This window comes from Lonchura striata, chromosome 4A, assembly GCF_050655825.1.
Source record: "Lonchura striata isolate lonStrDom1 chromosome 4A, ASM5065582v1, whole genome shotgun sequence".
NCBI lineage: Eukaryota > Metazoa > Chordata > Aves > Passeriformes > Estrildidae > Lonchura > Lonchura striata.
This window is the reverse complement of record NC_140742.1, coordinates 15,351,285-15,365,030: the sequence shown is the minus strand read 5'-3', so window position 1 is coordinate 15,365,030 and position 13,746 is coordinate 15,351,285. Positions and strand designations below refer to the sequence as shown.

General features: G+C 65.2%; 2 protein-coding genes across 2 annotated transcripts; one reads left to right on the top strand and one right to left on the bottom strand.

Moving 5' to 3' along the window:
- Window positions 1–8: 8 nt before the first annotated feature.
- On the bottom strand, window positions 9–5,708 carry XPNPEP2 (X-prolyl aminopeptidase 2). Its single transcript, XM_085571029.1, has 20 exons — window positions 5,663–5,708; window positions 4,678–4,841; window positions 4,535–4,598; window positions 4,252–4,356; window positions 4,035–4,121; window positions 3,788–3,934; window positions 3,603–3,704; window positions 3,420–3,501; window positions 2,845–3,040; window positions 2,650–2,739; window positions 2,456–2,565; window positions 2,292–2,369; window positions 2,092–2,163; window positions 1,928–1,988; window positions 1,679–1,748; window positions 1,461–1,565; window positions 1,096–1,155; window positions 841–917; window positions 626–724; window positions 9–349 (listed from the first exon to the last, which is right to left on the bottom strand). Exons 1-20 carry the CDS (start codon window positions 5,706–5,708, stop codon window positions 149–151), a joined length of 2,016 nt encoding a protein of 671 aa, XP_085427155.1. The 3' UTR covers window positions 9–148.
- Window positions 5,709–9,966: 4,258 nt separating this feature from the next.
- On the top strand, window positions 9,967–11,798 carry APLN (apelin). Its single transcript, XM_085570713.1, has 3 exons — window positions 9,967–10,090; window positions 10,843–11,014; window positions 11,104–11,798. Exons 1-2 carry the CDS (start codon window positions 10,015–10,017, stop codon window positions 11,007–11,009), a joined length of 243 nt encoding a protein of 80 aa, XP_085426839.1. The 5' UTR covers window positions 9,967–10,014; the 3' UTR covers window positions 11,010–11,014; window positions 11,104–11,798.
- The last annotated feature ends 1,948 nt before the right edge of the window (window positions 11,799–13,746 follow it).

Sequence of the window (13,746 nt, the reverse complement as noted above, 5' to 3'; positions counted from 1 at the left end):
GCAGCGCACAGCACATCGGGTACAGCGGGGCCCGCCTTGCTTTTGTTTAATCCCAGCCGACAAATAGAATACACCACAAAAAAAGGAAGTGAGGGTGGGGGAAGACCCAGCCGTGGTGGGAGGGGGTAGTGGGGCCACGGGTGGGGGGTCAGGCCCCCAGCCCGCTGAGCAGCACCGAGAGCAGCGAGGCCAGGGCCAGCGTGCCCGCGGCGGCGGGGCCGGCGCTGCTCACCGGGAAGGGCTCGGTGCTCTCCTGCAGCCAGGCGTACGCCTCCTCCAGCCGCTGCCGCCGCAGCTCGGGCCCCACGTGTGCCCGGATCCTCTCGTAGTAGGAGTTCAGGTACCGGATCTGCAGCCAGGCACCACCGGGAGCTGCCGGGGGGGGTGGCCTGGGTGCTGCCCCTGCCTTTGGCCTTCCCCGTCCAGCTGCCCCACACCCTGAACCACTGGTCCCACCTGCAGAGCTCACTGCCCCTCTTCATCCATGCACCCATCCTTGCTCTGTCCTCATTTACCCACTCCAGCGTCATGCCATGGTCCTGTTTTTTTCCTGCATCCACCCCCCAAGCCCCTGTGCTGACCTCGCATCCCTGCTCTGCTCCCCACCCTGAGCACACCCCTGTACCTGCTCTGGGGACAGGAGGCTGAGGTTGATGAGATTGCGGTCATAGGGCACCAAGGACACCACCTCGAAGGTCAGAAAAGGCTTCTCCCCGCTCTGGTGCTGCCACAGAGAGGTGTCATTGGGTGTCCCCTACCCCCTCAGAGTTGTCCCCACCCCTGACTCGATGCAGGCCACCATGGTGTGCCACCTCTGTCACTCTGTCTCCATTCCCCTACCTCAGTCTGTGCCTCCACCACGAGGGCGACGTCCTCAATGCGGATCCCGAACTCGCCATCCTGGTAATACCCGGGCTCTGAGGGCCGGGAACACGCCTGGTGAGCCCCCAACCCCAGCAGCTCTCCCAGCCCACCCCAGTGGGGCTGGATCTGGCCCCTGAGCACGCCTAAGAGCTGACACCCCGTCCCTGGTTGGGCTCTGTGCCCAGGGCTGTCCCAGAGAGCCGGGGTACCAGTTGGGGTGCCAGGACATACCAATGGAGGTGAACATGCCAGCCTCCAGTGGCACGTTGTTGGACTGGAAACCCACGGGCCCTGCAGGGACACGAGGCGGGTTAGAACTCTGTGGATGGCACCTGCTGCAGGGACACCCCAGCAAGGACCACAGAGCCACCAGGGCAAGGACTATGGGGCCACCATGGCAAGGACCACTACAAGGACAAGGATCATCCCAGTAAGGAGCTTGGGACCACCTCAGCAAGGATCTTGGGGGTGTTTCAAGCAGGGATTTCCCGGCTCTTTACAGAAGCTCTGCTGGGAAGCCCACAGTGAGCTCCTGTCCTTGTCCCTGTCCCCGTAGCTCAGCCCATATGCCCAGCACCAGTTTTGGTGACACCTACACTCATGGACTGAGAGGAAGTTGCCAATGCCATGGCCGGTCCCATGGCCATAGTTGAGTCCAACATTCCAGAGTGCCCGGCGGGCGAAGGACTCCACTGTTCTCCCTGGGGAGTGAAGAGGTGGGACGGGGGCCAAGGAGCCTATGGGGCTCCCCTGTGCCCTCCTGCTCGCTGTGCCAGGGGTTCTGTGCAGGGCCAACGCTGGGTTTGGCACCCACCTGCTGTGTTGGATGGGAAGATGAGGTGGGAGAGGTCAATGTTGCCCATCAGCACACGGGTGTAGGCTTCCTGTAGGGAATAGCAGGGGGTGAGTGACACCCAGACACCCACCCCTGCACATCCAGCCCTGGCCAGGCCTGTATGCTGAGTGCCACAGGGAGTGCTGGGCAGTGCAGGGGGGTCTGGGTATCTCAGGGGTGCCCTGGGCAGTACAGGGGGATGTTGGCTGCCATGGGAGGGGCTGGTACCTTCTGGAGCGGGGTGGGCTCACCCCAGTGCACTGTGCGAGTGATGTCTGTTGTCCCATCCCTGCAAAGGGGGGATCATAAAGGGCTGATGCAGCCCCAGCACTGACTATGGGGGGCCCTGGATGTGGGGCTGTGGTGGGGGGGTCTCGTTCAAAGCTACGCACAGATATTGCCCTCCGGTGTCAAAGAGGTACATCTCTCTCGCAGACAGCGTCCGGCTGCTCCCGTTGGAGGGGCTGCAAGGGAGGGGGGTCAGAGCCCTCTCCCAGCTGCCCATTGCCCACCGCCCCCTGCCCACTGCCCACCACCCCCTGCCCATTGCCCACCACCCCCTGCCCACTGCCCACCGCTGCCCCAGCCATACCTGTAGTGAGCCAGCGCTGCGTTGAGCCCGCTGGCCGAGATGGACTGGAAGCTGGGCCCATGGCTGTGCTCCTGGGCCCTGGAAGGCAGCAGGGAGGAAGGGAGGTGCTGGGGACCCCTGGCTGCCCTTCACTGGGCAGGGCAGGCCCCGGGGGCAGCACTGACCAGCGGAATGCATCTATCTGCTGAGCCCCCGAAAACTCGTCCACGTGCCCCTGGGGGACTGCCTTCTCCAGCCACAGCAGGTACTGGATGACGGCCACCGCGTCCCGGACCTGGGGTGACAGCGGGGAGGGGACATCAGCACCCTGCTTCCTCCGGTCTGCCCCCTGTTCTGTGGGGAGGGGGACAGCCCTTACGTGCGCAGCTCGCAGCATCTCCTGCTCATGGGTGTTTTTCACAGCCTTGGCCATCATGACAGGCGAGTAGCTCTCCTCCAGCAGCTTCTCCTGTGAGGGCAGACAGAATGTGGCACAGCTACGTGTCCCCTCAGGCGACAGGTGACATGGGGCCATCCCTGAGCCTGCAGGACACAGGCCAGGTTCGGTACCCACCTGCGGGATGATGGCGTAGAGGCCGTAGGTGGTGTACTCGGTGCCCAGCCACACGGTGACGCTGCCCTGGGCGTAGCGGCGCAGGTGGGCGCTCACCTGCCCGTACTCCTGCAGCTCCACGCACAGCGGCCCCGGGCAGCCCGAGCGCAGGGACTCCCGCGCCGCCGCCGAGAGCCGGGACTCCTCCACGAACAGGCTGGGGAGGGAGCGGGATGGGGTGGGCACAGACGGGGTGCTCAGCTGCTGCCTTTGGTCCCCCCGAGTCCGGCCACGCCGGCAGAGAGGAGGGACCCGGGCGGCTGTGAGGGGATGCTGGGCTGGGAACGGGAGGAACTCAGGCTGTGAGGAAAGGGAGTGTGCCGTGCCCTGGGAGCGAGGGGATGGATTGGGAAGGATGTGTGGCTCGGAAGGACAGGCAGTGGGGCTGGGAATGGCAGGATGGGGTGGCTCTGGGGATAATGGGCAATGGGGCAGAAAGGAAGGTCCTGTGGGGGCTGGCTCAGGAAAGGAAGGGTGGAAAGGGGTGGGTAGTGAGCCCCCTCCAGGCCCCGTGCCCACAGGGATGTACTGCCCACCTTATGGTTGTGTTGGTCAGGAGGGTGTAGGAGTAGAAGACAGGGTTGTAGGGGATGTCATCTCCGCGGAGGTTGAAGAGCCCTGCCAGGAACGAGACCTCTGCACCCGCGATTGCCACTGCCCTCCCCCCCAGCAGGGTTCGAGCCCACGGCCCCTGCCGTGGCCCCACCGTGGGTACTCACAGGCCGTCTCCTCCAGCCCCGACAGCAGCACGGCTGTGGGGCGCCGCACATGCTGCTCCATCCGCTGCCGGATCCCAGCCACCTTCTCCTGCCAGCTCCTCCCTGCGAGTCGGGCGAGTGGTCGGCTCAGTGCAGGGACCACCGCGGCCCCAGGCTGGGGGTGCTGCGGGAGGCTGGGGTCAGACCTGTGAACTCTGCTGGGAGGCTGTAGATCTCGCTGGAGGAGGGAGGGGGTCTCTGGTCACCCCATGCCTGATCCACAAGGTTGGTCTCGAGGGGGAGCAGGGTCCGGCCAGAGCCGTGCAGAGCCCGGCTGTAGCTCTTCCAGGTGTCTGGGGGGTGAGCAGTCCGCAGGTTTGGGCTCCTGGTGAATCCACACCCAGGGGCTGCCCTCCCGTGGGCAGGGTGACCCACAGTGTCAGCCAGCCCTACCGATGGAGAAGAGGAAGGGGTCCAAACTGACTTTCCCCTCTGCAGGAACCGCCTTCAGGATCCACATCCCGATGGACTCGATCGAGACTGCAGGAGAGAGCTGGGTGGCACCGCGGATCTGCAGTGTGTCCCGGCCCACGCTGAGCCCAGAGGTGGCTGTGGCAGGGCCTGGGGTGTCCATGGGGACTCAGCGGGCCCCCATCCTGCCCCCACTGACTTGTCCTCTGCAGCTCCCAGTTGCAGTCCAGCTCCCGCTCCGCCTGGGTCCAGTAGCGGCTGTCAGTCCACAGGGCAGCCTTGTCCTGCGTCACCACCGCGGTGCCTGGGACAGCGTTGGGGGCTCAGGGCTCACCTCTTTCCCTCTCCCTGCAGCTGCCAGGGACCCCCAGCGGCTCTCAGGGAGTGGGACCATGCCGTGCACATGGATCCCAGGAATGAGGACCAGCAGGCGGGTGCCAGCCCCCCGAGCAGCGACCCGAGGGTTGGGGGGATGCCCTCACCTGCAGAGCCGGTGAAACCGGTGAGCCAGCCCAGCCGGGCGTCCCGCTCGGAGATGTACTCGCTCTGGAGCCGGGATGGAGCCGTGAGAGGTGGCTGTGGGCAGGGAGCGGGTCCCCGGGGGTGCGGGGGGCTCCCGCCTTACCATGTGGGCATCCGTGGAGGGCACGATGTAGGCGTGGACGCTGTGGGTCCGCATGATGCCCCGCAGCGTGGCCAGACGCGCCGTCGTGTTGGTGGCCGTCCGTGGCAGGTACTGGTGGCACAGGGAGACGTGCTGGGACTGGGGGGGGACCCCGTGCCGGGGGTCTCAGGAACAGGGAGGGGGAACAAGGGGAGGCTCACCGGTGGGTCCGCGGAGCAAGCCCGGATGTCATTCCTGGTGGAAGGAGCCTGTGGCGCCCGCCCTGCAGCACAGCCTGTGGGCACGGCGACACCCGGGAGCCTCAGGCTGCAGCCTGGGGGCCTGCTGGACCTTTGCTCCAGCCCGGAACTGCACCAGGCAGCTGTGACCCTCGTCCTCAGCCCCAAACACCAGCCAGCCAAGCTTGGGGCTTTTTGCAAAACCCGGTGTTTTTAGCCTCAGAAATAGTGGATGAAAAGCAACGTCATCCCCTGGTTCAAGAGGAGATAAATCTCCCGGTGCCCGTGGTACAGTGGGATCATCACGGGGAGAAGCTGTGCCCAGCACGGAGCACGGAGGGGCTGGCAGGAGCCTGCCTGGAGCATCCCAGCCCTGGGGCTGTGGGAGGAACTGGCTGAGGTGGGGCCATGTCCTGGACCTGACCTCTCCCCAGGGCTGCTTGGCATGGGGTCCCACCACCACTCCCTGGGCTCTCCATCACCAGCTGGCACCTGGCTTCTCACTTTGGGCCAGGGGCACACAGCTTGGGTCCGTGGGACAATGTGTGATGGGGTCATCCTCAGCATGAGGGGCCTTGGGTACCAGTGTCTGCAGCTGCATCTGCTTCTTGCCTGCCCCAGGCCCATCCCTGAGGCAGCCGGGCAGGGTGAGCCCCAAGACACAGTCTGGCTCCTACCCTGGGGTGGACCCACGTTCTCCACATCTGGTTCCTGGTGTCCCCAGATGTGCCGTCCCACCCCAGCGCCCCGCCCGCCGTCTGCCGTACCGTGGAGCAGGAGCGCCCAGGCTGCGATCCAGAGCGGGGGGGACATGGCTGCCCCGGCCAGGCACCAAGGGGACACTGTGCGTGACAGGTCCCTCCTCCTGTGCCTTTGCCCCAGGGGCAGAGGGATGCGGAGTGGGAGGGACAAGGCCTCAGCAGATACAGGGAGTGGGGAGCAGGGTTTGTCCCTTTGAAAAGTGAATTCTGCTGCTAAATAAAAGCAAACAGCAGAATCAGCACAAAGTCCAAAGATCCTGCAGGAGCAGAAGTTGGAATGTGCCAACTAAGCCTGGCACCACCTGATAGCCAGTGAGAACTCAGGGAAAGGCTTTGCTCCCTGAGGAACCCGTGTTTTGGATCTGTGGAGAGCTGACATGAGATCTCTGGGGTGAGGGCCAGATGTCCCCCAAGCCAATCAGGCCCCAAAGTCATCCCTCCTTCTCTAGAGGACATGGAGCCATGCAGGGGGGTGCAGGGGGGCACCAGCCCCTGTTCAGTGCCTGGCACCACCAGCCTCTGCTGGGGCTGCACAGGGACCTGTGCTCCATGGGAGGATCCTGCTAGGATGTGCCCTTTGTCCCTCCAGGACCAATCAGCAGCCCACCTCTGTGCATCTGCCTTGATAAAACCTCATTATCTTCATCATAAGGAGCCTTGACCCCGAGGTCTGTCACTTTGATTGCATAGCTACTTCCTCCAGCGGCTTTAATGGCTCTGGTTGTGGAGAGAAAGGCTGGGAGAGGGGCAGACCTGCTGCCACAGGCACTGGAGGTGTCCACCCCTGACATGGACACAGATCTCCAGGGATGAGTGCACGTCCCCACCCAGGACAGGTCATGGAGTTGCAGACTGGTTGGGCCTGGAAAGGACATTAGAGATCCTCTCGTTTTGACCCCCTGCCATGGGCAGTGACACCTTCCATTATTCCAGGTGGATCCAAGCCCCTTCCAGCCTGGCCTTGGATACTTCCAGGGATGGGACAGCCACAGCTGCTCTGGGCAACCTGTGCCAGGGCCTCCCCACCCTCATAGGGAAGATTTTCCTCCCTCTATCTAATCCACACCGACTCTTTTTAATTTAAAACCACCCTGCCTTGATCTGTTGCAATAGGCCCTACCAAAACGTTTGTTCCCATAGATTCACATCCCCACCCTCCCAGGCTTCCCAGAGCACTCCCTACAGGATCACTGCTCATCACAGCCCATGAGGATCTTTGGGATGTGCCTCCCTCTTCCTGGGCCTGGGGTCCCTGCACCCCAGCTCTCACAGGCTCGGCTCAAGGCCAGACAAAGTTGGATCTGTGTGGGGACCAGGAACCCTCTGAGCTGCTGCCTCTTCCCAGCGGCACCTCATGGCCTGTTGGGCACACAGGTGTTTACCCACCTGCCCTTGCAGTGACTGGCTGTCTGTGTCACCGCTCTGACTGCCCAGCTGTGTCACTGAACTGGCTGGCTGTGTCACTGTTCCGACTGTCCAGCTGTGTCAACTGGCTGGCTGTGTCACTGTTCCGACTGTCCAGCTGTGTCCCCACGCTGTCTGGTGTGTCCGGCAGTGTCACCATCACACCTGCCGTGGCACGGCTCCGCCTGTCCAGCTGTGGCACCGGGGCCCTGCTCACCACGAGGTGGCACCAGGACCGCGCCGTGGAGCCGCACACCCTTGTCCCGTGTCCCGCCCTGCTGTCCCGTGTCCCACTGTCCTGTCCCTCACCAACCTGCAGCTGCGGCAGAGCCGGGGGGACCCCTGGCCACCCGCTCCCTCCGGCTGAGCCCTGGGACGCTCCTGTCACCAATGCCTCGGGCTGCCCGTGCCTGGCATCACCCGCTGGTCCCGCCCTGTGAGAGGAGCCCAGGAAGGGGCAGGGCGGGGTCCCCATCAGGGGCAAGGCAGGGACAGGTGGCAGAGGGACTCCAGAATTGCCGTGCTTGTTACGCAGTTTCCCAAGGCTGCGATGCGGTGCCGTGGGGACAGTCAGGCAGCGCTTTGCTGCCATCCCGCTCCTTAGCGACACGCGTTAATGGTGCTTCATCCTCCCTGCCGGCTTCCTGCCGGGGCCGGGGGCTGCACGCCTCACCCCACGGCTGCACTCCACTCCGGGAGGGTCCACAGGGCGAGGGGGACCCCCACCCCCTTCATTCCTACCCTCTGAGCTCCACCCCGCCGTGCCCTCACAGGCGGTGCCATCCGCGGTGCCGCCACCCTCGGGGGCAGCCTCCTCCTGCCCAGCCCGGGGGTGGCACGGGCCGTCCCCGGGGACCGCGGGGCCGCGTGTCGCCCCGAGCCAGCGTCAACCGGACGAAGCTCCTCGGCCGCCGTGCGTCCGGTGGGGCCCGTCCCTCCCGCGGGAGGTTTCCTCGAAGACGAGCCGGAGGAAGGCTTTGGGGGGACATCCTCCCTTTGTGGGCTATTGTTGGCCTTCCGTCACCTGCAGAGGCCGCGGGGTGACTCAGGCCGGGGAGACGCGCCCGGCAAACAGGACGCGGGGAGGATGTGCGGGCGCAGGAATGCGGAAGCCGCTGGTTGGCACCGGGATGCTGCCAGGATTCCTGAGGGTGCCCTGGCAGCCAGGGTGTGCCCGCTGATGCCTGCGCAGGGATGGGCTGGGGCATCCTCCCTGCGCCACAGAGCTCGGCAGCCGGGCTGCGGGCATGAGGCTGCAGCTCCTGCTCCCCCTGAAGAAGCACCCCCAGTTTGGGGGTGCACAGCACCGGTGGGGAGTGCTGACCCCACATTGTGCCATAAGCGAGGGCTACAGGAGAGTCTGTCTGGGGTGAGAGGCTGCAGCCAACAGGGCTGGAACAGGTTCAGAGGATGTGCCCCTCTTGTACTACCACAGACATGTGTGGGGCTGTGCACATGGTACCCACACACCAGGTACAGCCCCTCCTCAGATCCCCCCACTCCTCCTGTAGCCCTTCCTAGAGCACACCCCCCCCCCACCCAATACAGTCACCAGCCTCTCCTAGAGTGCCTCCCTATACCCATGCCCCCATACAACTCCTCCTGCAGCCCCCCCATATGCCCCTCTTTGCCCCCACACCCTGTCAGGGCCACCCCCTCACCCCACTGGCAGGGGCTCTCTCAGGGTGCAGTTGTAGCTGTCATCCACCTTTCTGAGGGTTGATGACACCCACCTTTGTGGAGGCTCACCCTGGCCAGGTGCCCCCAAAGCTACTGCAGCACTGCCTCCTCGACTGAGCAGGGAGGGAAAATACAAGGAAAAGATCGAGATAAGGATCAGTACATCACCAGGTGCAGGCATGTGTCAAACAGACTCAATTTGGGGAAATTAATGGAATTTCCTAAAATCATGGATGAATGGAATGGTTTGGGTTGGAAGGGACCTTAAAGCCCATCTTATTCCAAGCTCCTGCCTGGGCAGGGACACCTTCCACTATCCCAAAGTTGCTCAAAGTCTTGTCCAACCTGGCCTTGGGCACTTGCAGGGATCCAGGGGCAGCCACAGCTGCTCTGGACAACCTGTGCTGGGGCCTCATCCCCTCACAGCCATTAATTTCTTCCTAATATCTGATCTAAATCTCCCCTTTTATATATTTATCACCAATCAAATCAGAGCACAGAGTAATGAGAAAAACCCCCAAACCTTAACCCCTTTTCCCACCTCTCCCTTCCTCCTGGGCCCAAAGTAATTCCCAATTTCTCTCCCTTCTCACCTCTGCAGTGGGGACTGTGGGCAGCTCACCACACACTGACCCCTCTGCAGACACTGCCTGGCTGGGGGCTGGAGGGGACAGTGGGCGGGCAGGACAGGTCCCTGTCCCCTTGGGTGCCGGGGAAAGGGGGGCACTGGGAGGGGTTGTGTGAGCCAGGTGAAGTGGGGGCTCCCAGAATCTGAGATCAGGCTGAGAGGGGGGTCCCAGGACTAGGGTGGAAGGGGACATGCTGGATCCAGGCTGTGCAGGGGTCCCATGCCAAGCTGTGTTAGGGTCTGGGGGCCATTCTGGGTGTGGGGTCCCAGCACCATCCGGGGTAGGGAGTCCTGGACCAGGTTGGGCACAGAGGCCGGGGTTAGGCTGGGACCTGGTCCCAGATCCGGGCTGGATGGGGGTCCCCGCACAAGCTGGGGTGGTCTCAGAGCACTGGGGACGTGATGAGAAGACTTTAGGCGGGGAATCCCCGGAGGATGCGCTGGGAGAGGATCAGGCAGCAAAGCGGCAGCGAGGGAAACCCGCGGAGGTGTCCCGGCGGCGGGGCGGGGCAGGGCGGGGGGCGGACGCGTCCCCCCCATCCCGGGGGCCAGATGACGGGAGGCGGCGGGGCCGGGCCGGGCTCTCACCGCCTACAAATGCGGCTCCCCCGGCGGCCGCCCCCGCCGCCCCCCGCCGCCCCCCGCCATGGCCGCCCCGCGCCGGCTCCTGGTCCCGCTGCTGCTGCTGCTGCTGCTGCTCGGGCTCGTCCTGGCCGCCCCCGGTGAGAGCGGAACACCCGCGGGGACCCCACGCCGGCAGCGGGGGATGGAGGGAGGGAGCGAGGAGAGAGGGGACCGCGGGGACCGCGCCGGGGTGGCCGCGGGTTGGGGGGCGCCGGGAGCCGCTGCCGCTGGGCTGCGGAAAGACAAAGCGCTTTCTTTGGAGCCAAAACCCTCCCGGACCCCGTGCAGAGCGGGAGCGTCCGGAGCCGCGGTGACAGCCCCGGGCATGGCCGGGTCCCGCAACTGGAGCCACGCGGGGCACGGCCCCGGCCCCGGCTGCCGACCGACCCCGCGGGGGTTCGGGGACAGGAGCTGGGACCAAAGCATCCCCGCCAGACACCCGGGGAGCAGGAGCAGCACTCAGGGAGCAGAGCATCCCTCCAGGGGCTCCAGGGCCCCGGGGGAATGGGACCGCTGCTGGGAGCACCGGCGCCAGGCACGACGGGGATGCGGGAACCGGCCCGGGGTGAAGGGCTGAGGGTCCCGGCGGCACAGAGGAGGGGCTGGCTGTGGGGAGGGCTGGGCCGAAAGCAGAGGCTGAGCAGCCCCATGCCCCGCGGTGCGGCTGTGGCCGTGGCCACACGGATGGCCATGCTGGGCACAGGTGGCCGTGCCCGCCGGCGCAGGAAGCGCTCGGCAGCGACGGCTCTTGCTGGGGCCAGTGCGGGAGAGCGGCCGGGCAGCCCCACGGTACCGCCGTCCTGTCCCGCGTGGGGCGACACGTGGCTAACGCTGTTGCTGATCTCCTCAGGGCCGCTGGGGAAGGCGCCGAACGGGAAGGATGCCCAGACCGGGCTCACCCGGAGGCTGGTGCGGCCGCGGGGAGCACGCCGTGGGACCGGCCCGCGGCCCGGGGGCTGGCGGAGGTCCCGGCGGCCCCGGCCCCGGCTCTCCCACAAGGGCCCCATGCCGTTCTGAGCCAGGTGAGATGCGGCGGGGAACGGGGATGCGGGGAGACGTGTGACGGTGCCACGAGGGAACTCGTATGTACTTGGGCTTGCTCTCGTTGCAGCGCTGCCACCAGCCTTCCACGGACACGGCTTCCATTGCTCGCGCCGCGTTCTCGCCCGATCTGCTCATCCTCCGGCCCTCCTGAGCCTGGGGTCCCCCCTCTGAGCCCTCGGCTGGCCCCACCTGCTCCCGGCGGCTGCCCCTGGAGGCCCCGGTGCCTTTCTGCCCCTCACCGCCTCGCAGGGCCGGCTGGATGGGGGCTGCCTGCAGAGGGGCCAGGGTAGCTACGATGCCCTGTCCCGGTGGGCACGGGACTGGCTCAGGCATCGGCCCGCTGGGACCACGGGCTTTGTGCACAGCACTTTGTCAGGCAGAGCAGCTTCTCCTCAGGGGTCTGTGTGCTCCCCCGGGGTCCTGCCCCAGCCCTGTCACCCCCACGCCATGGGGGAGCACGCAGCTTTTCCTGGGTCTATTTATTCCCATGGTGCTCATCCCACACCCTGGGTGAGTTGCCCTCCCTTTTCCACTGGCAGACCCACCTTGTGGTGGAGTGGGGTGCCCACCCAGGACACACTGCTTCATGCCATGGGACAGTAGGAATGGGGGACACTGGGGTCTCTGTCAAGCTCTGCCATACACCAAAGGAGGGGCCCTGGCTCAGAGCTGGGCCCTGCTGATTGTCTCCTGTGTCTGTAAAGATTTATTCCATGTAAATACATCTTTATAATAAAGAGTTATGATTATTAACTCAGTAAATGCTGATTTCTGAAAGGGCAGGCAGGGGTTGCTCTCCTGCTGGTGGGGAGGGATCTCAGGTGCCTCCGCTGCCTCCTGGGGCTGTCTATAGGCACTGGGCTTCATGGCTGGGGCAAGGAGGGTGGGAAAACACAAGTCAGAGGGGCTTGGGAAATGGAGGAGGGGATGCTGGAAGGGCACAGGGATGCTGGTCCGCCTGGGCATCCCTGTCCCTCGTGTTCAGACACTGCTATCCCTGGCATCCCTGTTTCTGATGTCCCTGTCCCTGGTATCCCTGGCATTCCTCCCCTATGTGTCTCCACCCCATGGGGCTGGGTGTGAGCAGGACCCATATGGGGGGCAGGGGGGGTCAAGGCTCAGGGAACGGGGGGTCCCAGTGGGACCCTGCAGTGGGGAGGAGGAGTTGAGCCCTGCAAAGGGATGGGACCCCACGGGACAGGACACTTCCAGCCCTGGCTGGTAAGCTGGGAGAGGGGGTGCCCTGCGAGGCTTCACTGTTTGCAGGGGGCTGCCCACGTCTCGGGCGCGGGGCTGCGGGCAGGGGTCGGCAGTGCCGGCGGGGAGGGGGTTAAGGGGCTCTGGAGGAGCGGACGGGCTGCAGCTGCGGGCTGGGAGCGGGGCTGGGGAAGCGCCGGGACCCAGCTGGCCTCCATTAGCTCATCCGCCGGGACCGGGAGGGATGCGCTGCCCGGCCCCGCGCCAGCGCTCCGGCCGCGCCCGCCGCACGATCCGCCACCCGCGGGGCCCTGCGAGCCGCTGCTGCCCCACGTCCCCACCGCCACCACCACCCGCCCTCACGGCCACCCCAGGAGTCACTGCCAGTGCCCCCACGACGGTCTGGGTGGGTGGGTGGGCGGGGGGTGCCTGCTCACCGCCCAGTCCTATCCTGGTCCCCGTACCCAGTTTTCCAAAGCCAGCAGCCTCCCAGAGCTGGAGTGGGGCAGGACATGGTGCCCCAGCCACAGCCCCCTCCACCTCTGGGATGCTGGGTTATCGTTCCTCCATTGCCAGCTTACAGTACTGCTGCTACTGGTTTGAACTGGGAGGGCTCTCCCCCTGCACTTCAAACCACCTCTCAATGCCCGTGGTCTGCCTCCCCAGCTGCAGCTCAGGCACCTTGCCCAAGAGATTCGGTGAGGTCCCTGCTCTGCAGGACTGCAGGACTGGCAGTGGGGGGCCCAGCAGACCCCTGGAGCAACTGCTGTGGCCATGGCAGCAAGGCAGTGATGTCCCACATCCCCCAGGCATCGCCCCAAGTGCTTGGGCTGCAGCCAGGGGCTGCACAGCTGAGCCCTGACCCCAGCCCTCCTGCACCAGCCTGAAAGGAGGAGGCCAGGGAGGACCTCCTGGCTGGGCTGTGGCCAGCCTGGAAGGAGGAAAAGGCTTCTGGGCCTGGAGACCTAAGGAATCTCTGGCTCTTCCTGGCCTGGCTGGCTGCCCAAGGCAGGTGGGAGCTACTGAGCTTGGCCGTGCTCATGCCTCCTGTGCCACGGCAGTGCCAGAGCTCCTGTACTGCAACAGGAGGTGGGGCAGAGTGGGCAGTGGGCACAGGGCAGTGCTGGGGACATGGGCAGAGGGGCATGGGGCAGGTCCTGTGCAAGCAGGGTCTGTCCTGGCAGGGCAAGGATGGGGTCTGCCAGGTCCCAGCAGCTCACTGAGCAGGGAGAGAGGGGTGCTGGGGGCATGGGGAGATGGCTGAGCAGTCATAGGAGCCCTGAGGTCCCTGGGGATATCTGGCTGTCCACAGGGACCAGGGCACAGCTCACTGCCCACCTAGGGCTGGCAAGGGATGTTCAGTGTGGCTGTGGGACACCTCCAGCTCCTCCAGTACCACCACCTGGGTACCACCAGCATCCCTCAGTGCCCATGTTCATAGTGGGCTGATGCATGAGCGAGACCCTCAGAGCTGCACCCCAACAGCATCCAGGGTCCCTCATAAGGATCCCTG

Coding starts and splice junctions, on each gene's coding strand:
- APLN (XM_085570713.1), top strand. CDS start 10,015: ATGGCCGCCCCGCGCCGGCTCCTGGTCCCGCTGCTGCTGCTGCTGCTG. Junction 10,091..10,842: donor GCTCGTCCTGGCCGCCCCCG/GTGAGAGCGGAA, acceptor TGATCTCCTCAG/GGCCGCTGGGGAAGGCGCCG.
- XPNPEP2 (XM_085571029.1), bottom strand. CDS start 5,708: ATGTCCCCCCCGCTCTGGATCGCAGCCTGGGCGCTCCTGCTCCACG. Junction 2,164..2,291: donor GCAGCGCTGGCTCACTACAG/GTATGGCTGGGG, acceptor CCTCCCTTGCAG/CCCCTCCAACGGGAGCAGCC. Junction 350..625: donor GCCTCCTGTCCCCAGAGCAG/GTACAGGGGTGT, acceptor GCCTGGCTGCAG/ATCCGGTACCTGAACTCCTA.